The 22,356-nt window shown below is 35.0% G+C and overlaps 1 protein-coding gene across 1 annotated transcript in view; it reads right to left on the bottom strand.

Annotated features, from left to right (window-relative positions):
* The window catches only part of DNAH8 (dynein axonemal heavy chain 8), a 125,661-nt gene that overhangs the window by 9,223 nt on the left and 94,082 nt on the right, over positions 1 to 22,356 (bottom strand). The window contains 14 exon segments of the mRNA XM_069851447.1: positions 15 to 130; positions 2,114 to 2,274; positions 4,518 to 4,663; positions 7,716 to 7,786; positions 8,721 to 8,923; positions 10,113 to 10,231; positions 11,950 to 12,035; positions 12,038 to 12,067; positions 16,359 to 16,549; positions 16,648 to 16,900; positions 17,699 to 17,804; positions 18,222 to 18,404; positions 20,133 to 20,318; positions 21,123 to 21,292. Of these exon segments, the coding sequence (XP_069707548.1) occupies positions 15 to 130; positions 2,114 to 2,274; positions 4,518 to 4,663; positions 7,716 to 7,786; positions 8,721 to 8,923; positions 10,113 to 10,231; positions 11,950 to 12,035; positions 12,038 to 12,067; positions 16,359 to 16,549; positions 16,648 to 16,900; positions 17,699 to 17,804; positions 18,222 to 18,404; positions 20,133 to 20,318; positions 21,123 to 21,292 (2,021 nt within the window).

Below are 22,356 nucleotides of genomic sequence, written 5' to 3'. Positions count from 1 at the left end.
GCTTTATTATTCACCTTCTTGATGTCACATGCATCTAGATGATTTTCGATAGATTGAACACTGGCTGTAAAGTCTGCAGTAAATTCATAGGGAATATTCCAACCAAAAGGCCCAAATTTGCGGCGTTCCTTAGGAATACAATTAAATTCAAATATGGTTATAGAACAGTATATAATTTTGTCTCTTTAATAAAGTTCAATGATAGTAATAATAGTGGAGTAAAGATTTTAACTGAAGAAAAAAGCTAGCCAGTAAAATAGCTGCGTACCTCCTACACATCAGTACAACTCCAGGTTTGTTGCTTAGTTACATCACAAGAGATAAATATTTATAGAAAAAGCAAGAGAATCATCTATTGATACCTTTTTCCTAATGTATCAGTCATAGGTCTAATATGCCTCATGTTTCTATAGATGATCAGGTTTTTATATTAAGGAATTAATGTAAAGAATTACTGAATCACTGCATTTTCAGCACACTCAACACTTCCAAGTTCTACAGTTTTTATTTTTTTCCATATATATTTTCTATTAATGATATTTTCATTTTTTCAAGCTTCTCTATTTATTCAGTTATCCAAAGGCTTCTAGGTTGCCCCTTTTGTCTTATTGTTTCATTGTATTGTTTTCATACACGTTTTCCAGAATTCACAGCTATATTATAAGGCTGCCACCACTACATTATTCAAATTCATTATTGCAGACATATTTGAAAATAAAGTGATAACACTGGCAGGAACAGAGAAATAGCTGACTATAAAAGTAAGAGAATATAATCTGCAGCTCAAACATTTTAAACATACAACACTATTAGATTCCTGACAACTTTATTTTAACCACCTCAGTTACATTGCTCAATGACTTTTACCAGACTTTTCAGACTAAATTAATCCAAGAAGTTAAGAATTAAATTGCTGAATAATGCGACATTAAATGAATAAACAATGTAATACAGACATTCTAAAATTAACTAATAAACATTATATTTATTGGAGTTTAAATTATCAGGTTAACCATGGATGATCTAGTTAACATCTAGTTAAGTAACATTTAGGTACCTTAGCTACAAAATTTTGAAAGAACTAGAATTGGGAAAAAAGTTTCTTTTTCAAAATCAGTTACTGTTTATAAGCAGATGAGACAGCATTAACCAATAGTTGTCATAGCAATCTTATCACCAAAGGATATTAGGAATTGGTCAGTTAAAAGCATGGCAATGTATAAATTGCATGCTGATTTGGAATCCGTAAATAAATTTTCTGAACAAATGAATAGCTATAGTATTTTTTGAAAGTACTTATGGTTGAATAAGCTTAGGTCTTCTACTTCCATGAGAACGGTGTAATCCTGAGGCAGTACACAGAACACGTTTCTCACTATTTAGAAAAAGGTAGTAGTAGGAAAATAATGTGGAATACTTAATCTTAACAGGGACCTCAATAAATTGTCTTTCCTTTCACCATCTTTGCTACACTGAAAGTACGAGCAGCAAAACAGAGCCTAAGGTTTAAATAGCGTTTTAAAACTGTTTTGAGATAACTAATGAAAAGAATATATATTAAAAGAGCTCAAATAGGTATTGCGTATAGACATTGGAATTAATGTAGAAAACACATTGACGCAGGTATAAATAGATAAACTCAAGGTGCTAAGTGATACAATTTTATTCAATTTTAGCCATCTAGAAAGTAGACAGCTACTGTAAGCTGGACACATTGATTGCCCTTAAAATCAAGGGACAGAAAGATTGAGATATATCCAGAAAAATGAAAACTCTTTCTCTTCTATAGAAAGACAGCTAAGACAGATAAGCTTATTTTCTTTTTTGAGGTGCTTATTTATTTCTATTGACTACAGAGATGGTGTTTTCCCTTAAATTAATTACTAACTTTCCTACAGCTAAAATTATATGAGAAATGCCCATAGCATGAAAATTGTGTAAAATTTATAAAACAATTAGGAGAATAAAGAACGTTGAGATACAGATTATAGAAATTAAAGCTTCAGCCCTGCAATAGGATGTTAAAATAAATATCAGAACGTGTATTTTCAGGAACTTATGTTATAGTGACTCCACATTTTAGCACTATTTGCAGACCTTAAAGGAAATATCTGAACAGTAGAATGCAGGAAAGCTACAGCGTAAAGCAAAGGTTTCCACATAGGCATGTTGCTAACATCTAACAGATCCTGATTAATTCCACAAAATGTTCTTTTCAAACTGGCACGTACACCTTGGGGAGGTTCATTTGTGAACTTCATAGCGATCTGTAATGCGTAAAAGACACCAGAATTGGATTTGCTTACTGAACAAAACCAGCAACCTACAAAATTTCAGAACTACTAGTTATATATAAAATGTAAATAGTTGAAGCATTGTAGATATAAAGTTGATATGTAGTTTTACTATAAACTGCAGAAAGCAGTACATATTAGCTTAGGCCACAATACTCCGAAATACAAATTTAAGATTTTGAGCACAGACCTTCAGTTTATGTTGGTCAGAACCATCACTGACACTTGCCCATAGATCTAAGAATTTTCATCAACAACCTGGCAGCCTGTCATGCTTTTCAGAAAGCATCATACGATTATCTTCAATTCAATGACTTAATGATAGAGGAGAACTATCTCAAGTAGATTACAAGAACCCTGTTGTAGTTCTGGTCCCAGGACTTCACAGTAAATATAAGGAAATCTCTCCTCAGATCAGATCATTGCGTTCGTAGTGGCTACTCTGGACTCTGTGGCTCTGTCTGTAGCTGTAAATAAGATTCACTTGAAAATTCCCAGGCACTTTGGTCAGCAGGCATAGCCCCTTAGAATACAGCACCTTAATGTCATATAAATTGCCTAATGGAAATGGTTTCTACTAAATTTTAGTTGTCAAACATGCCTGCAAAGTATTTGGAAGAGTAATGGTTAGCACAGGTTTTCATGTCAGAGAATGTGATAACTGCTTACCCTAATGGACTATTGCATTCCAGTGCTGGGTAATGTTCATGGGCAGACTTGAATCTATTAGTTCAGCCACAGACTGGCCTTACCAAAATCTGTATTCCTTAAGACACTTTTAAATGCTGGAGGAACCCAAATAAAAGTGTGTTGGGTTTTTTTCCTCCAACATTAAGTATTTGTCTGGCTGGCTTGAGTAACATGGCAGCATGCACTGAAATGATATTAAATGCCAGGCTACCCATAGGTTGAATTCAAATATGACTCAACTGTTTCTTCTGAGAGACACTTAGTGGAAATACGCATGAATATGTACTTCAACTGGCAGCTTTACTATCTCCATCTTTATAGTAAAGAACTTCAACTATTTTTAAGGAATGACTTTTCAACTTCAGTCCCACCAATTTATTTCTGAGCTGCAGAGCCTAGGCAAGCTGTCTTAGAAATGAGCTCCAGCCTTCTGCAAGGACCTATCTGCACAAGAATCCACTAGAATGTTGGATGGAAGGGGAACATTTTCTAACTAATCTTTCTACATTTGAAAGCATATCTTTTTCAGTTTTTGATGAATGCTCTGTATGAAGAAACCAAATGATTTTCTGCTTACTTCTGAGAAAGAGCTCAACTTTGGTTTGTCAGTTATTAGTTTTCTGGAATCCCTGAATGTGTTAATATTTTAACAGGTAACATGACACTATAGACTGGGAAATGACACATGAAGCACTTGAAGTAAATACAGTGAAGATTCATCTTGCAACCCCGTTGGTTTTCTATTCTCACTTTTGGAAAACTGTATGTTTAGATACCCTGCTGTTCATAAACCCCTTGAAGAAGCCGGATGATTTAATTTTCTGTTGAGAGAATACAAGAGAATGTAGGCCCATACAGCTAGCTTTCTATACGCCATCTTTTTCGACACACCTCTCTTACTGAAGGTAGTCTCATAGATCCATTTGAGAAAGGAGCCCTTCCCCCCTTTACATCTTAGATAGTAGCTAAGGTATTTGGTTTTATTTAGAGAGCATGAGAACTACTAAGGAGACTCCCACTGTTTTTAAGAGGAAAGGGGTCTACAAACACAAATATATCAATACGTGACTATTACACTAGGTATTAACTAGCATTACAACCCGCTTTGAGAGTGCTAGAAACCATCATAAATGACTTAAATGCACCTTGTAAGAGTTTAGGTAATTTTCCTGGTACTGATGAAAAATGTCTCCTTGAAATTTCCAGAACAGCAATTTTTAGTTTATCCAAAGAAAAAACAGGTAACTTCTTTTATCAGTGCTGTCCATGCATGTTCTGTTCCCTTTGCCCTTCATTTCAGATAGAGAAATATGGAAGGGTCTAAGAGCAGTTTCAGGCATTACTTGTTCAGAAATGTATATGGCTGGGCAAAAAGGGATACAGGTAAAGCCAGACAGCTTTGATTCAAGTGCTTCATTTTTTATTTGGGCTTTGGTTCTCTCCCCCATTTATTTCAGTACCATTTACACCATTAATCAGAATAATTTTGATGGCATGAGGTACTTGAATTAAAGATTTGAACAAATCTGTAGCAGCGTAATTAGGAATTTAGGATGTGGTTCAGTAGTTATCCAAACTCAAAATGAGCTAGCCTGTATCTCAGCAGTAAGAAGCGTCTCCAGTAGTTCATTCATAAAATCGAGTCCAAGATGACAATTTTGAAGAAGCACCCAGCCTCCCTAAATATGTATATTGACTGTTACCATATAACATTTAGAAAAAGTTATTCATAATGCTAAAACCAACTGTCAATATTAGAATCAGATTTGGATTTGTATAGCTTTTGGGGTTTTATTTTGATGTGTGTGTAATTTCATTTTATATTGGCACAGTTAAAGCTAATAGGAAAAGTTAATGCAAAAGTTATTTCCACATCTGTTCACAATGAAAATAACACAACCAAAGCTAAAGTAAAGTGTCAGTGCTCCCTAGTGGCAAAAAGAAGCAATTCCTGTCCTCTCCTACTAAAACATGAGCGATAAGCAAACTTGCCATCAGATCCAAAAGAATGTGAGTGCAAAAGTAACGCCTGAATTCTAAGGAATAGATCTTTTCGAAAACTAATTGTTAGTAACATAATCTAAAGCAATAGTAAAGAGGTAGTAACAAGGTTTTTAAACTTTTCAACTGCAATTAGTTTATCTGCAATAAATACATACGTATGAATTTCAACTTCGACACATTAATTTTGATGTTAAGTTACATGAAAGCTCTATTTTGACTAGTAGCTCTCTGAACTTTTGCTTATGTATTTAAATTCAATCATCTTTTGTAGCATCACTTTAGAAACCTGATGAATCAGAAGCCTGATATTAAAATTGGGCATTATTTAATCGGTTCTGAACAGTGACATGTGGATTTCATTACAGCTTGTAATCTGATTTTAACGATTTTGGTTTAGTGCACTTAAAAATAAATAAATAATATTTGGTGTTATTTATAACAAAATACAATTTAACTATTTATGGTGAACTCATGACTACTAAAACCCAAAAATATTAAATTAAAGGAGTTTTTTTTCTTTTTTTATTGGGACCCACTTTTTTAAGGAAGAGTTCTACTCAATTTGTCAAATTTCCAAATGAATCCAGCTCTGTTTTGTAAAATTATCTACCTGTAACGCAGCACAAAACTTTTAATCATACACTCTTGGCCAGAGGTAGGGAAAAAACCCAACCCAGATATTTCTCTTCATATTCACTAACTGTTTTGTTCTTGTAAATCTGATGTTTGCATATCGCTCCATCTGTCATGTGTACATTACTAAGGCATTTAGTTCAGAATTTTTTACTAGTTGCTCTGTTGGAATGCTGTTTTGCGTATCCTTGCACTTTTAATTGAGGGCAAAAAAAGGCAGCGATACCCAAGGTGTCATCATTCAAATGAACTGGAAGCTCATGATGACCATTCTAGATAGACAAACACAAAGTATGACAGATGTATGTGTGCATTTGCACATCATAAAAAAGGCCATCTACTATAAAGAGATATGTATTTTCTCTTTTTCTAAAGTGGTGTACATCTATTTTCTAGTACTGGTGTCACAACATTTGAGAGATTACTGAGGTACAAATAGAGAACTTCCATAACCAAGGCTGCATTAGCTACATAACTTTGGATTATACACTAACATCTAGCAAGTGTGCAGTAAAGGCCACACAGAAGTACTATATGTCCGTAATAGAGAAACACAAATGAAGCAGACTGCGCTATCGTGACATGGATAAATATCACTTGGCAAGGGACTATTTTCCCCCACAGATGAATACGTCTTACAAATATCAAGAAGTGAAATTGCAATTCCCTGCACTGATACTGCTTGACCTTTTATTTTTTCTGCATGAAAGATAGCAAGTCCTGGAAAAGCCCTGAAGCACATCAGTCTAACGGATTAAGAGGACATGATACTGCAGAAGTCTAAAGAAAGAAGTGTTTCCTCATCTCATTGTGATAAAACATTGGAGAATAAAGTGACAAAACCCCCTGTTTAGTTCAGATGGAAATCTGAAATAATCTTGATAACGAATATGCAAAAGTCTCAAAAGTACTTTCGTTCTTGCAAGTCATTCTGTATGGTGATCTTATTGTCACCTTTTGTCTGCCCAGAACTCTCATGGGTGAGGACAGAGACCCAGGGGAAAGTAACATATATTATGAGGAGTTAAGTTTTAAATCTCATAATGAACCTATCTTTGACTTTTTATCTAACTTTTGATTAATACCCCCACTGCATATACAGGTTAACAAATAGGTTAATATGTTTCCAATCCAACCTCTTACTGAACGTAGGTCAGTTCAGGTTTATTCAGGTAAATATTAGAAGCAATGCTGTATTCCTGGTTTAGTAAGGACTTAACTGCCAGTTATGTTCAGTTGAAAAATATGTTTCGTTTATCAATATAGTTCTTGCAGTTTTCTGCTCTCTATTAGTAAAGATACTCTAGTCCTTCAGAATATGGAATAAGACTAATTCCTAATACTTCGAGTTTGCAGGCAGCTGTGGCTCTATGTTTTCATTTGCAACACTGCCTACAACTCTGAAGTATCCAGCCGACCAGACTGTGTTACCTTTACACTTTAACTTTTATATTGTATTCGAGGTGTTAATTGCCATCCTCCTAGAACTGCTGCTTAGATTTCTCATGTTTTTAGTGTCTGAGAGTATAATTTGCCTTAACAAGATACACAATAGTAAAATTTTTAAGTATTGTCTGGAAATTCTTAGACATTATGGGACTCAAAACCAAAAGGTCTTGATATTCAAGAAACAACGAACTAAAAATAATTGCTGGTGAGTAAGAGGCCACCTCACTAGCACAGATATGAGAAAAATGTTAGGTAGTATTATGAGCCAGCACAACTTTCTCTATCTACAGCTTTAGGCAATGTGTGCACTCACCATTTTACCTAGTAGAAACTACGCAACTACCATGTAACTCTCATGGCAGGGGGATGAGGAAAAGAATTCCAGTAAACAGGTGGGAACTACAAGTCCTGCAGGACAGAACTAGGACATGATGTCCTTCTACCATTGCAAAAATGATAAGAAGGTAACGTGCTACCTTTGAAAATTTGCCCAGTATAACTTCTGGCAGAAATATTGACTTGGACTCCACTGATACATGCACGTACACAAGGCAAAAATGAAAAACATTTAAGAATGTATGCAAAAGAGATCCAAAAATATGTTAAAACAGACAATCAACTCATATTTCAGTGGTTTTTTCCCACCTGCTGCATTGACATCTGTACGAATTTGCGTGCATGGACTTGTCCTTGACCCATAGAGATGGTCCTACATTCTACAACATATTTGACAGTATATGATTAATGAACTTACATTCTTCAGAAAAAGTAAGAATTCAAATTCAGTTTAAAAAAGTGATATAAACACAGCACAATTAAGTACACTTTTATACAAAAATATGTACTTATGAAAGTAGAAACTCTTCATCATTGTATTATATTACTATGCTTAAATTTTCTAAACACTGAAATTTTGTAAAATAACATTAAAATATACATACATAATATTTAGAGTGTTTGTAGTGAAAGACTGTGACTAATGTTATTAAAGTCAATGGGAATTCTGATGAAGTAAAACATGGTATTTGAAATACAAACCCAGATTTTTCCTAAGTGTAGATAATGAAGCCACATAAGTGAACACAATGCATATGTGTAAAATTGTATTTGTTAACATACTAATGTGACTAATATCATGAATATATGTACCTAATTCCAACTCAGTCTGTGTGCACAATTTTTCAAAATTTCTATATAATGTAGCTATAAAGTCCAGAATATACAAATGTCATTTTTATGAGTACTTTTTGTTGCAAAGTAACCTTGTAAGCAGATTACTGACTTTTACGTTACCTGCAGATAAGAGTTAAAACAAGGAACCAGTATTATCACCATGCCAGAATAAATAAATAAAATAATAATATTGTCTGATAGCTAGGGATTAAAAAAATATTACCACTGAGAAGGCTGGTAAAAATTTATTAAAAAAGAATTGAAAACATTAAAGTCCAACTGCATACAGTATGTTCCTCAGCACACCACATTTTATTTCAGGTATTATTTTATCTCCAAGATGACTGTTCATGAACAATCAATAGTGCAACAGAATTTACAAAATATTTTCCATAAAAAAAACCCTCTGAAATTACTTACAGAACTCTTGTATCTTAACACATGACAATAAATAATTACTAATTTAAATTAAATTACCTAATTTAAGCTTCCTAGCCAAGAAATCAATCTGAGTGGTTGGGTCAGATCCCATAGACAAGAAACAAATGAGAGGTGTTCGTGTGTCACTTTCCTTCCGAGTTTTTTCTAAATTCAAAATGAATGGTTCTGTGTATTTCTCATGCAAAGAATCTGCAATATATTTCCTTGCTTGGGAAAGCGTTCAGTCTGGACACCATGATCTAGAAATAAAAAAAATATACCGAGATACAAATTCAATGCCTCCTTCTGTTGCAGAGACCAGACTTAAACTAGAAATTCTGTTTTTATTAAGTAGTGATTTTTGCTTCATAATATGCGTATTTATATATATATGTATATATAAACATTCATCTGTAAGTTTGTAGGTTTGTCTTCACAGATTTAATAGACAGTGCCAGTAGTCTACCTTCTACTATGACCATTCAGTTTTTTTCAGTTACAATTTTGCCTTAAGTAAACTATTTCACTGTAATTTTCTGTTCTGGGTACCTTTATCAAATTGGAATGTAGTTAATTTTAAACAGAGCTTTTGTATTCAAGGACTCAGCTAGGGAAATATAAGAGTGGTTTTGCCCTTTAGGAAAATTCTGCAAATGTTTCATTGGCTCTGTCAGTTTTTTTGTGTACAGACTCAATTCTCTTGAACTGGATTGCATTTGTGTTGAGGATGAGTCTTTCTTTTTCCCATGGAAAAAAAAAACCCAAACAACTACTTTTGATAAAAGATATGACTTTGCAAAACTTCAGTGTATATGCTTACTATTTAAAGCTTTGGACTTATGTGCTCCTCCTTCAGAGTGTACAGCATATAACAATATAGTGCTTCCATCAGATTCTGGTCTTTTTTACTGCACAGGTTGAATTTGATCTCATGCATAAGGCAGCTGAATGCTGCTTTGGAAAATCCATTCTCTCCCAAGCTCTGCCACAGAGATGCAATAAAATCATTTATAGCACACTTTTCACATGGGACTTCTGAATACCTGTTCAGCATTTTCACAAGTGTCTCCTTTTTTTTCTAATTACTTATTTAAAGTTGTTTTAAGTAGTTAATTTAAAAAAAATGGAAAAAATAATTCTGAAAACATTCTGAATTACATTTTTTTCAGTGATGTTTTGCAAAAGGCTGTAATGTGATTCCCGGTTTCCATTTATCATGACATAAAAGCAAAGCTATGAAAAGTATTCTCTAGAAATAACTTTTTCAGGCTCTTCAGAGGCTACCTCTTAAGTGACTGTATTAAATCATAATTCGTGCGAGTAAATCAAACAATCTTTCATGTCACCCAGAAATTAAAATTACAATATTATGATAATAGCATACTGATAGACTGAGATACGTGATGCAACCATGTATATATCATTTCCCAAATTTCTGAAGTTGCTCACCTGATAAGTAAAAGCTTGCGGAAGATATCAAGTGAATCACTATATCCATTGGGTATAATTTCTTCCTCAGGAGCATCTTTACCAAACCAGCTTTTCCATCCCTTCTCATTATGGGCTACCTAAATTTATTACATTAAATATACATTTAAATATATTCCAGCTATAGCAAAATCACATTGTAAATGTATATTTTAATAAGAGTCTATTGTTTTATTAGAAAATACTACAAGTAACATTAAGAGTTTATAGTGTTTAAGACATATGCCACATTAATTGCTATTAAGACACTATGAATAGAATACTTAATGTTAAGCTGCAGGCTTTTAAGTTAATCAGTTATCCATGGATTCCCCTCCAAAACACATGCAGGTAGTTAAGAAAAACCAACAATTAACAGAAGGATCCTATACTACAAGAGAAACATGCTATGATTAATTTATTCCTTCTGATCACAGAGTACTAAGAGGAACATAAAAATCTGTCCCAGTGCACTCCAGTCAGCCAAAGAATTGCAAATTAAAAATAACAGACTCTAGTAAGCTTTTGATTTGAGAAAGAATAAATCTGACCACAAACACGATCATTATTTAGGCACCTCTTAGAACACACGACCTAAGAGAACGAGGGATGCTGGTAGACAGAACACAGGAAAACTGCTATGCAGTTCAGTCTTTAGTTCATTAACTAGCTACTGAAGTATTCTTAGATTAATGGGAAGAGTACAAGGAACACACTGATACCATCTGTTCTGAAATACAACTGCATATGCCTACTATACACTAAGGATTTCTGTACAGTTGACTGACTTGGTTTCAACTAGAAGTAGTTCCAGAACAACTTACACCAAGAATAGACTGGGAAAGCAGTGAGAAACAAACATACAGGAACCTCTTCCAACTGCATATTTCCAATAATGAAACTCATTCAGAGACATTCATGAATATCGAATGTCTCTTTCTGAACTATAATCCAAGTCTGAGGGGAAAAATAAAGCTTTGTAAGCAAATAACTACATCTTTGTTCCATCTCTCACCCAATCATAGCTGGAAGTAGTAACATTGTGAAAAGGAACAGAGCCATCTAACTGTTTAAAAAGGAGCATGTCTTCACAAAATGAACTTGGTTGACCAATGTTGTAACAGCAAGAAAAGTTAGTGCTTCTCTTGTCTTTCAGCCTGATCAACAATGAGTGCTTAGGAGGTATAGAAAAAGAAATGTGTATGGACTGTTTTAACTAAACTAAAAAAAAAAAATAGATAAATCTAGCAGACTAAAGAAAATAATTGATAAACATGTCACAAGCTTATGTGCATATAAATTCATGTATGTCTCATTTAATAAAATAAGTAGTATTTTATAGCTATCTCATCATATCTGAATAACATGTTAATCTTGGAATGGAAGTGAGTATTTAAGCCAAGCAGCTAACAAATTACCTGTAAAAATCTATCAGACTCAAGACACAAAACATTGTAACTTAAAACCTGACACTTATAGATTAATTTTCTGAGACTTTATGACACCTGTTTTTTATCCTTTCTCCTTATTTCTGTCTTGCACTGACTTTCTTTTTTAATAGTGCTTTACTCCTGTTCTCTTCTCTTTATACCTCAATGATTACAATATAAATTACCATAAAGCAGAAAAAAAAGCGTAAAGCAAATAAAGATACACCATTCACTCTACCTAACTATTCATTTCCGTGCCTTTATTCTGTATTCTCACTGGTCTTGTTCTGAACTATATCTCTTTGTGCATTCCAAATGCACGACATGGGAGCAAAATTATGACTGGGAAACTGGTGATTAACATTAAAAAGATAACTAGTAGATATCACTGGATTCAAAAGTTCTGCAAACTGTGGAAGTTTGCTCAGTTGCACTAGGTTTAGCCACATCATGTCAAGAATCCAACAGAATGGTTTGGGCAAGCCTGTAGATCCAGTGCTGCACGTCCTGTAGATAAAAACATTCTGATAATACATGTGACATGCCAGGGGTCAAGATATATTTGATATTTCTTTCTAAATAATGTTTTTTGGCCCATGTAATTTTCATTGGGATACTAATTTAGAACTTATTTCATAATATAATCAGATAATTTAGTCCAGAAGGGACCTCAGGAAGTCTCTAGTCCATCCTGTTTGACGCAGGGTCATCTATGATCAGATCTTTATCGTGTCTGGTCTTGAAAACTTCAAGGGAGGGAGACAGTGCAACCATTATAGACAACGTATTCCAATTTTTGCCGGTCCTTATAATGAAAAAATCCCTTTACATACACTCTGAACCTCTCTTTTTCACAGTATATTTCTGTTGTCTTTCATCTCTCTACCATGCACCATGGTGAACAGCCAAGCCATCTTCTTGATGGCCTTCTCATAGGTGTTGGAAGGCTACTATTGGGTCTCCCCTAAGCCTTCTGTTAATCAAGCTGAACAAGCCCAGTTCTCTCAGCCTCTCATCTTATATCACGTGCTCCATATAGTTTGTTGTTATAAGTTTATAGAATTATATTGATTATATTTGAAGTATGGGAAATTCTTTAATAAACTCTTCCTTTTCATCTGTGCATTTATATACAGTAATTTTGTATTTCTACGAAAGACAAAAATATTCCTCTGAAGACATTCCCTTAGATATTCTATATTTTGTTCCACTACTCTTAAAGAGAAAAGAAATTGAAAAGAAGGTCTTATTTTGTCAACTGCAAATGTCTACTTGTTCTGTAATGAAACGCATAGTTGTAACATCAAAAGAATGCTACACATCAGCAAAGTAATCTCCTGGAACCATTGGAAAAAAATTCAAACACAACAAGAGAATAAAGAAACTCTGGATTGATTGAATATATTAATATATTAAAGCTTTTACAAACTGTGTCTAATTATTCCATAGAATATCAAGAGGTTTTAACACAGAGATCTTTCTTGTTCTGCACCCACCTCATCCTCAAATTTTCCATGAATCATGGAAAAGAAGGGAACGAACAGAGGACAAACTTATCATTGGAATGAAAAGGAGATTAGAATACTAATTTCTTTTAAAAAAGCACATTTTTTTATTTATTAAATTACTGGAAAGACATTATATAGATGGTATTTGTGATGATGTTACAGAGAATTTCTTTACAGTAGAAAAACCAGAAACGTTTATGGTGCTGGAAATGTTATAATGCAACAATTTTTTTCTGATTTTCTGCAGGCTTCAAGGATGCAAGAATTTTATTTACGCTATCAGCAATGATTTTCAGGAAACAGCAGCTCAGCTTCTTTTAAAAGAATAAACACATGATTCAGAGAGACTGAATATTTTTCTAACTACATGATTATAATAAAGCAGAAACACAAGAATTGCCTTGTTGAATCTGGACATTGGTATGCCAATGGGAAAAATTAACATCAAAACAAAGTAAAAGTTTCAATGAGTGGCCAGTAAACAGATCTTAGGCAATTTTTTGGGTTTGGGAAATTTTTTAAACCTTAACTTTTTGAGGACGACTCATTCAAGGAAGTGTAAACAATGTAAAGCTCAAGGGAAGCTTTGGTTGCAATGACCATGAAATGTCAGTGACCATGAAAAGTTCAAGATCCTTAGGGCAGCAAGGAGGGTGTGAAGCAAGCTCATTTCCCCAAGACTTTAGGAAAGCAGACTTTGGTCTCTTCAGGGATCTGCTGGGTAGAGTTCCATAGGATAAAGCCCTGGAGGGTAGAGGGGGCCAAGAAAGCTGGTTAGTATTCAAGGATCGCCTCCTCCAGGTTCAGGAGTGATGCATCTCAGCAAAGCGGAAGTCAGCCAAAAATCCCAGGAAATCTGCATGGATGAACAAGGAACTCATGGACAAACTTAAACACAAAAGCCTGCAGAGGGTGGAAGCAAGGGCAGGTAGCCTGAGAGGAATACACAGAAATTGTCCAAGCAGCCAAAGATCATGTTAGGAAAGCTAAAGCCCAGATAGAACTAAATCTGTCCAAGGATATCAAGGACAAAAAGGAAAACTTCTATAGGCATGTCAGTGATAAAAGGAAGACTGGTGAAAATGTGGGCACTTTCTAGAATCACAGAATCACTAGGTTAGAAAGGACCCACTGGATCATCGAGTCCAACCATTCCTATCATCCCCACTTGTGTCCTCACCGCAAAGCAACAGAGCTACCCTTACGCTTACCTGTCCCAGACATGTCTTGCTGGGGACAGGCCACCTCAGGTGATGGAGGAGGGAAGCTGACAGGCAGCAGATCCCCGAGGAGCCTCTGCCAGTGGGTGCGCGGCTCCCTACCCCTGGCAGAAACGCAGTGGGCACAAGAAGGAAACAGGAGACCCAGTTGTCCAAGATATGGAGAAGGCTGAGGTACTCAATGACTTTTTTGCCTCAGTCTCCACCGGCAAGGGCTCAAGCCACAGCATCCAAGTCACAGAAGGCAAAGTCAAGGACTGGGAGATCAAAGAACTGCCCATTTTAAGAGAGGATCAGGTTCTAAACCATCTAAGGAGCCCGAAGGTACACAAGTCCATGGTCCTGAAGGAACTGGCAGATGAAGTTGCTAAGCTACAAGTTGTAGCAGTCTGGTGACGTTCCTGCTGACTGAAAAAGGGGAAATATAACTCCCATTTCTAAAAAGAAAAAAACGGAAAACACAGGGAACTACAGACCATTCAATCTCACTTCAGTGCCTGTCAAGAATCACGTTTCACAAATCTAATACAATAGGCCAACATGAATATTTCTGCAAATTAATGAATTTGGTGAGAGAATCACAACCACTTTAGCCAAGAAGACTTTCTTAATTTTAATACATAATCATTAATTGCCCATAAAATAGCATACTTGGCAATATTTCTGGCTTTTATTTAAGTCAACAAAGCCAAAGATGTTTTGCAGTTCCTCTGTAGCATGCTCTGTAATGTTTTATGGAGCTTCCTAGTAAAATATATTCTCTGCCAGAGAAGATCACATTCTCGACTTGTGCCTGTGCCCCCTTTCTACTGGTAAAGGTCACAGCCTACCTAAGTGTCAAGATACCTAAAAACTGCCAATGAACCTCTTAGATTCTTCTCATCTCTTTTGGATGTTGTTTCTTCCCATAGTTTAAAAAAACCCAAAACCTATGCAACCATCATGGGAGGCTATTTTCCTGTATTTTGGGTCATTTTACATACCAGAAGAATTTCTCAGTGTGATTTCATACACCAGAATAATTTCTCACTATCAAATCAACTGTGGCAAAGCTAGGCAGGAAACTGCAATCATAAGTTCTAGAGAAAATTACTGAAAGTACTCCTGTATTTTATTCCAGACTGTCATCAGTTCAAAAGGGGTAAGTGAGCACTTTCTGCTTCAGATGTCCAAGATATATTTTCCTCCAACAAAAGAATCTATGAACTGAGAAGACAAGAAATATGGTTCTTTTTCAAATGCTTTAGTAAAGCAGACAGTTCATTCTGAAAGCATTTACCAAGCATGCCCTGCCTGACAGCTGTGGTAAACTTGTAGCTAGATACCATTCTCAAAGGATAAAACCTTTAAGACAAACTAGAAAGCAAAAGACAAAGTGAATTTAATCTTGTTTCCTAACCATTTTATTCATTAAAGGCAGGTAATGATCTTCAAATCTAGTTTCACTACTTTGACATTAGGCCTTTGCACGATTCATTTGAACACTAAAATTCAAACAGGTTTATAAGAAATCCCGATCACATTTTTCAGGACAGGTACAAATGCAGAAAGCACAAAGGAGGCAGACCTAGACAACTGGGCCACAGAAATACATTCTGTTCTCTAAAAGTCAGTGTTATCTGGTTGGTAAAAGTCAGAGAAAACTTAAGCTGAAATCGATAAAGCAGTGTTTGTAGCACTCCTGGGACTTTGTGCAACAGTCTGGCAACTTAGAAGATAGCTTTATTCAGCTCCATAGAAGCAGAGAAACAAAGAAGCAAGAAGTAATAAAATCTATCAAAATAAGAATACAAATATAATACAAAACCCCACAATTATTAAACCAACTGATGGAGAGAAGCAGAACTATCATCTTGTTTTCAGGATAGAACACAGCCTGGGTAAATGGGAGAGACAGAACTCAGATAGGGAACTGCATCTAACATCACTGGACCACAGCAGGGATTAGGACAGAGGAAGCTTCCACAGAAGCTTGAAACCAAGCAGCCAGAAAATTATACTTTGAAATGGCACAGCAGTTTATAAAGTTGAAATTAACTCTACATATAAGACTTTTTTTTTTTAACTCACCTTTAATGAACGCATGGAACTCTCTAGTTTCCACATGTCCTCTCTGAAGATCAATTTTTAATGTCAGGAGGAAGGTAAAGAGGAATTTGAGGTTTTCGTACAAGCCTCTGACAGAATATGAGTAAGTTTCAAAGGTAAGATACTCGATAATATTTGAGATTCTTTTCTGAGGTACGGAGGATTTCTTAGATCTGAATCACAAAACAAAGCACAAAGAAAGCATGTTAGCAAAAGCAAATACACTGAAAAGACAAACATCTGAATAGTAGCAAAAGCTGTGTCTTCCTACTTGGCCATGGAGTCCTCAAATAACTTCAAGAACTGAGCCAGTGAAGTTTGATACATATTATTGACCATGCTCTTTTCTGTAATAAGAAAATAAAGAATGCTTCCACGTGTAGCAGCAGGTCGATATTCTTCCTGAGCAGTATTAATCTTTACTTCAGTTTCTGCAGCCACGGACAGCTTTTCACCTACTTCAGCAGCTGTTTGCTTAGTTGTTTGTAGAACAGCAATCAAAGATTCATCATCTACTAGGGAACCTAAAAGGTCAAATATAGGACGTTTAGGACATTTTCGTAATAATATTTTTCACTTCATGTATGTAAAATTAAAAAGGCCAAGTTATAAATAACAAACAGAAATTATTTAGTGAATTGCAGAAAGCTTTTAAAATGGAGACCAAACAGCATATGTAATTATTTTTATATTCATTATGCTAAATAACACATTCAACCTATGTCAATATGAATGTAACTGTATCAACAGCTTTGCAGTACGTACTAGAGAAGTCAGCTTTCTTATCCACCTAATATAAGTATTCATACACAGTACTTCAATAATTTTAAAGTCTGTTGCTTGGTGCACTCAAAGTCCAAACGACTTGCAGTCAAAAAGGCAATGGTCACACAACAGTATTCATGCATCTCAAGTATTTACTGACCAATTCACTGGAAGTTACGGCCTTCTTTTTCCACCTAAGAGATAGTAATTGACCATATGCAGGCTCCTAATACACTGCAAAAGACTTTCAACATCATTTAAGCTGGCCTTTAATATTCTGCTGTTTCTGTGGGTTAAGGAATTGCCCATGATCAGATCCCTTATTCTCATCTGAGGGGCAGAAATCTCTCAAGAAATTATTTGTTTCACAAAACTTGCTTAGCTGTTAAAAATATTTATTGTCCGGGGTTTTGTATACTTCAAATTTCTACCACTGGATGTTCTTTTATTCTATCTTGGATGGATAAATCAATTTCCTTATGGAGAGACTCTAATGTGAATTAGTTTAATCTGCCTAATCTGCTTAATCCTGGTTCTTTTACATTTTGATACAGAACCTTTGGTTGCACTTAGTTTGTACAGAAGATTGTCTTCCAATTCTTTCATCTTCCTCTTATTAACAGTTACATCTTCCATGAGTTTAACTCGTTCTGCCTCTAGTTCCTATTAATAAAAACCAAGAAAATGGCATGACATTTTATGAAACATAACTATGAGTCATACTTAAAATTCAGTTGCTGATTTTTCAAGTTCATGAAATGTACATTTTACTCTTTAAGGTATCTAAAATGTGGTTTATAACACCCTTCTTTTTAAGCAGTGTTCTTTCAGTATCTTAAGAAGTATCTTATCAATGCCAAATGCTCGTTCTTAATTTTCTGTGCCCTTTTGACAGCCATATGCAGAAGATTCCCTAGGTACATTTTTCTTATTTGTACATTTCTATACTGAATCTGAATAAAATTTTAGAAAATGGCTGATGTCATTTTTTCCATTGATTATTTCTTTTCCCCTAAATACAAAAAAACAGTTCAATAAAAAAAAAAGAATCATGACAGTTTGTATGTACTGTTAGTTTACCAGCTTTTCAGTAAGAATTACTCTTCTCAGTAACTGATTCTCAAGTCCTTGCATTGTAACAGTAAAATCAATAATTGATGTTTTTGCATTAATTTCAGGTGTGAAAGCAGGATTGGGTAGCTTAGTAGTAATGTAAAGTCTAAATGAATCCATAATCTCTACTTCCTTATCACCAACTTTCACCTGTGGGGTAAGTTAGAATAGTATTAAGCAGAGGAAAATGAGCTTTATTCACCCTCAACAATATCATCCAGAAAAAAATCCCAACATTATTTGAAATGCCAAAGACAGAAAGTATATTTCACAGTTCAAATTTGTCATGAAAATAACAACCAATGACCAAAGGTAGCAGTTAGGGTACATTATATAGCATTCCCCTCCAGATAAATACAGGGATTAGTTTTGGTGTGGGTTCTAACTAATGGCTTCAGAGACATTTGGTTTAGCTTTTGTACTTCTAATCACACCTCAAATGAAGATGGTAGGAACTACTGACCTTTGGAGAAATCATTGTTCTCTTTTATTCTGGGAAAAAAAGAAATTATATGACCCATCAATAGAACATAAATGATTGGATAATAATTCTATATGTATTACGGCTAAGTGCATCTTAAAGAAGATTTTGTAAAGGAAATTGTAAATTTATTCAGTTTTGCATGGATATTTTTACAGAAGATATTCCAAATCAGCAGTCTAATTTGAAAGCTGCATGTGTACAAGGAAATCTGATCACTGTGTATGATCCTCCAAGGCCATTTCAAATACCTGGCTTAAGAAGGAGCAGGGCCAAACCACTCCCTTAAGCATAGTGTTTTCTCTGACATTTGAAGTAAAACTCCTCCACAAAATTGTACTAATTTATTTTCATTATCATCAACAACCTGATCTACCACCTCTCTGATATCCCAGCCAGTTATCATAGAATCACAGAATCATCAAATCATCTAGGTTGGAAAAGACCTTCAACCTCACAACACCTTTGTAGTTCTCTTTAGTTGCCTGCCCCCGCTTCAAAAGGTCAACTTTTCTGTGGTTCTGACAGTTCCCTTTATTAATGATAAAAGTATTTAATGATAAAATCATAAGCAAGAACTTCACATTCTCTTTACCCCAAGACTTAAAATCTTCAAAATCTAGAGATCCTAACACTCTGAAAACTTACTGAGATTCAGGAGGACATGTGAGATTTCACAACATTCAGGCTAAGGGTTTTTAAATCCAGGTTCCTTTTCCCATGCTACTTCATTTGTAAAAAATTCATATACTATGCAGACTACAGGTGATGTGTACATCTTTGTATTATACTGCATGACCAGGCGTTTAATTTGTTTGGCTTAAGCTATAAAAGAGCTATTAAAATTGCAGTAACATTACAATAGAGAGATTTGTCTTGGGCTTGCTTTGAACTGGTTGTCCTCAATTTACTCTAGTGGCAGTAACTTCACGTACGAATTTCATCTCAGGTTCTAAATTTTGGACTGCATCAATTTATGTACTTTGCCTACATTTTCAAAGCTGTAAGTTATCCAGCCTTGTCTGTACTGTTACTAGTAGTTGCTCCATTTACTCTTCTTTAATATTTTCGTATTATACTCTTTTGCTATACTTCCCACCACTTAGCCTTCTGTATAGGGAACATGTTCACCAGTTTTGAACACAAGGCTATCTCACTCTTTTTCACGCTTCTTCCTAGATTTCATACCAGTATTTCCTTACCCATTTACTTTACTTATACTACCTTTTCCAAGTCCTTGAATGGGACTTACAGTTCTTGTCAAGTTCCCTGCTATTGCATCTGCATCATCAGTCTCCATACAAGTTAAAAGTTATCTCAGATACATGTGAGTAAGAGTTAGTCTGACTCAAACGCAGACACATCCTAAGGCAATAGTGCTTGAAGGAATATAATACATCACATTGCTCCTTTGAAATACTATTCATCTGTAATTCATTACCCTCTTCTTTCTTTTTAATCCATGACTTTCCTTGGGTTTGTGGGTCTACCAAAAGGGGGTATCTAGCTGCTTTAGTGACGATAATACCATTCTGAATTGAGAGATCATCTCTAGGCAGTCCCTGAAGATTCCACTCGCTAATCTGAAGAACAGAAAAAGAAGCAAAACCAAAACCTCTCATAGTTTGGAATAAAATCTTACTAGAATTAACCTTAAATTACAATTTTTCTAAGAACTAATGGGGACATCAAGTTAAAGGGGGTGCATATCTGAGCCTGCTCAAAAAACTATTAATGCAGATGGAATATTTCCAGGATTTTCTTTTTGTAAATGTTTTTAACTATATAGAATTATAAACAAAAATATTTTAGAAGTGTAAGAAAGTCAAGAGGCAGCTTGACAGTCAAATTAGATACTGGGATCAATCAAGAGAAAAGAGGCAAAGGGAGCTTTTGGGCCTCAGCATTTACAGAAGAAAACCTGAAGATTCTAGCATTGTCCTCTGATTTCTCATACATTCACATTGAAAGAGAAGATATTATGCATTCTTTTTTAAATGTTCTCTTTGATGTAAAGTCTGTTTTTGAAATCTGACCCCCGTAATATTGACACAAGCAAAAGCTAACAACCAAACCCACAGTTTTAGTAGATAAACAATCTGTAGCTGTGGTGATGGATTCTCAAAATAAGATACTTGAAAGTGCACTATCTTATTGACAACTGTCTAATTGTATATGTCACTTATTTATAACACATAACTTGTTAATCTATCTAAACATTGCTCAGTATACAGATGGAAATTTCCACAAACATCTGGAAATCACAGCACTACATTGCACAGCAATTACTAGAGATTACAGTCCTGTTCTAAGCAAGCATAATCCTGGCTAACACAGAATGCATTGATTGAAATTAAACTGAAACCCATCGAGTATCAAGATCTTACTGTCGGTGGATCTACCAACACAGAAATCAGGTTCAAGTTTTCAGTAAAAGGGATTTTATGGGCTCTCAGCTCTCCTTCCCATAAATCTTCAAGCAAAAGCTTTCTGAAATTTTGATTAAAAGGACCACAGTATGAAAGAAAACCTGTGCAGAGCAATACATCTCCCACAAGTTTAGAAAAGGACCAAAATAATAATTAAGAGGTGATGTACAATTTCAATTTCTATTGATTTATACAACCAACTTATGAAACATAAGATTTCCATTCTCAGGACAATTTAAGGAGATAACTGTTGCTCTTTGAGAATTTCAAATAGTTCCTTTATTTTTCCAAAACATATTTTTGTGGCAAAATTTAAAAATAGTATCATATGAAACATTTTCTTTGAATCTACAAAGTAATAAAGCCCTGACGACAGCTACTCCTTCTTTCACAACTGAAGCAAGAAATTGTTTTATTTCTTAAAAGTATGTCTGCAAGATAATATCTATCAAAAATACAAACATAATTCTTTTGGAATGAGCACATCTCACCAGAAATACCCAATTTGCCTATAGGAAATTTATGCAAACAGAAGTATTACACAGAGGCTGAGCCTAAACTTTCAGACTCTATCTTTACTAGCCCTTTTGACAATTTTCCTGTTTTCTAGACAGCTAGGGCCTCTGGCTCCTAAGCTGCTCAACAGATTTTTGGCATTTGGACAGCAACAGAATGTGGACTCGCAAGGCCTACAGTTAAACATGTCTCAAAACGTAGACTACAGGCCAAGTGTTACTGTCTGGTCTCTAGGCCTCCTTCTTTTATACAAATATGTCATAATTAATATGAAAAGGGATGTTTCTTTTCCTATCCACTGTTAGGCTAGGAATCCTTTCTTTACCCTTCTCAGTGTCCTACTCTGAATCCTTCTCTTAGATCATTTCTACCTCCCACCTACTGGAAATATTGGAACCAGATATAGCGTAAAGGCAGGCGGGGAGGGGCAGCTATAATACAGGCACATAACTGCCCTAGAAAGAATCCCTTAGGAAACAAATTCCAAAACCAGAGGTATTGTTCTAAATTGAAATACAATCATTCAGCACTCCAGAATTCACTTACAGGAGGTAAATTAAAATTTCAGGGTAGTTCAGTTAATTGTGTAGCTATATTAATATTTCCAGGAGGAAAATTAAGTACTGCAATTAAAGCTACTAAATTGTTTGCTAGAACTTCAGTTTTCACATGCTTG

The sequence above is a fragment of the Phaenicophaeus curvirostris genome, chromosome 2 (genome assembly GCF_032191515.1).
Source record: "Phaenicophaeus curvirostris isolate KB17595 chromosome 2, BPBGC_Pcur_1.0, whole genome shotgun sequence".
Lineage (NCBI taxonomy): Eukaryota > Metazoa > Chordata > Aves > Cuculiformes > Cuculidae > Phaenicophaeus > Phaenicophaeus curvirostris.
Note: the sequence above shows the minus strand (reverse complement) of the source record. Positions and strands in the feature narration are given on the sequence as shown.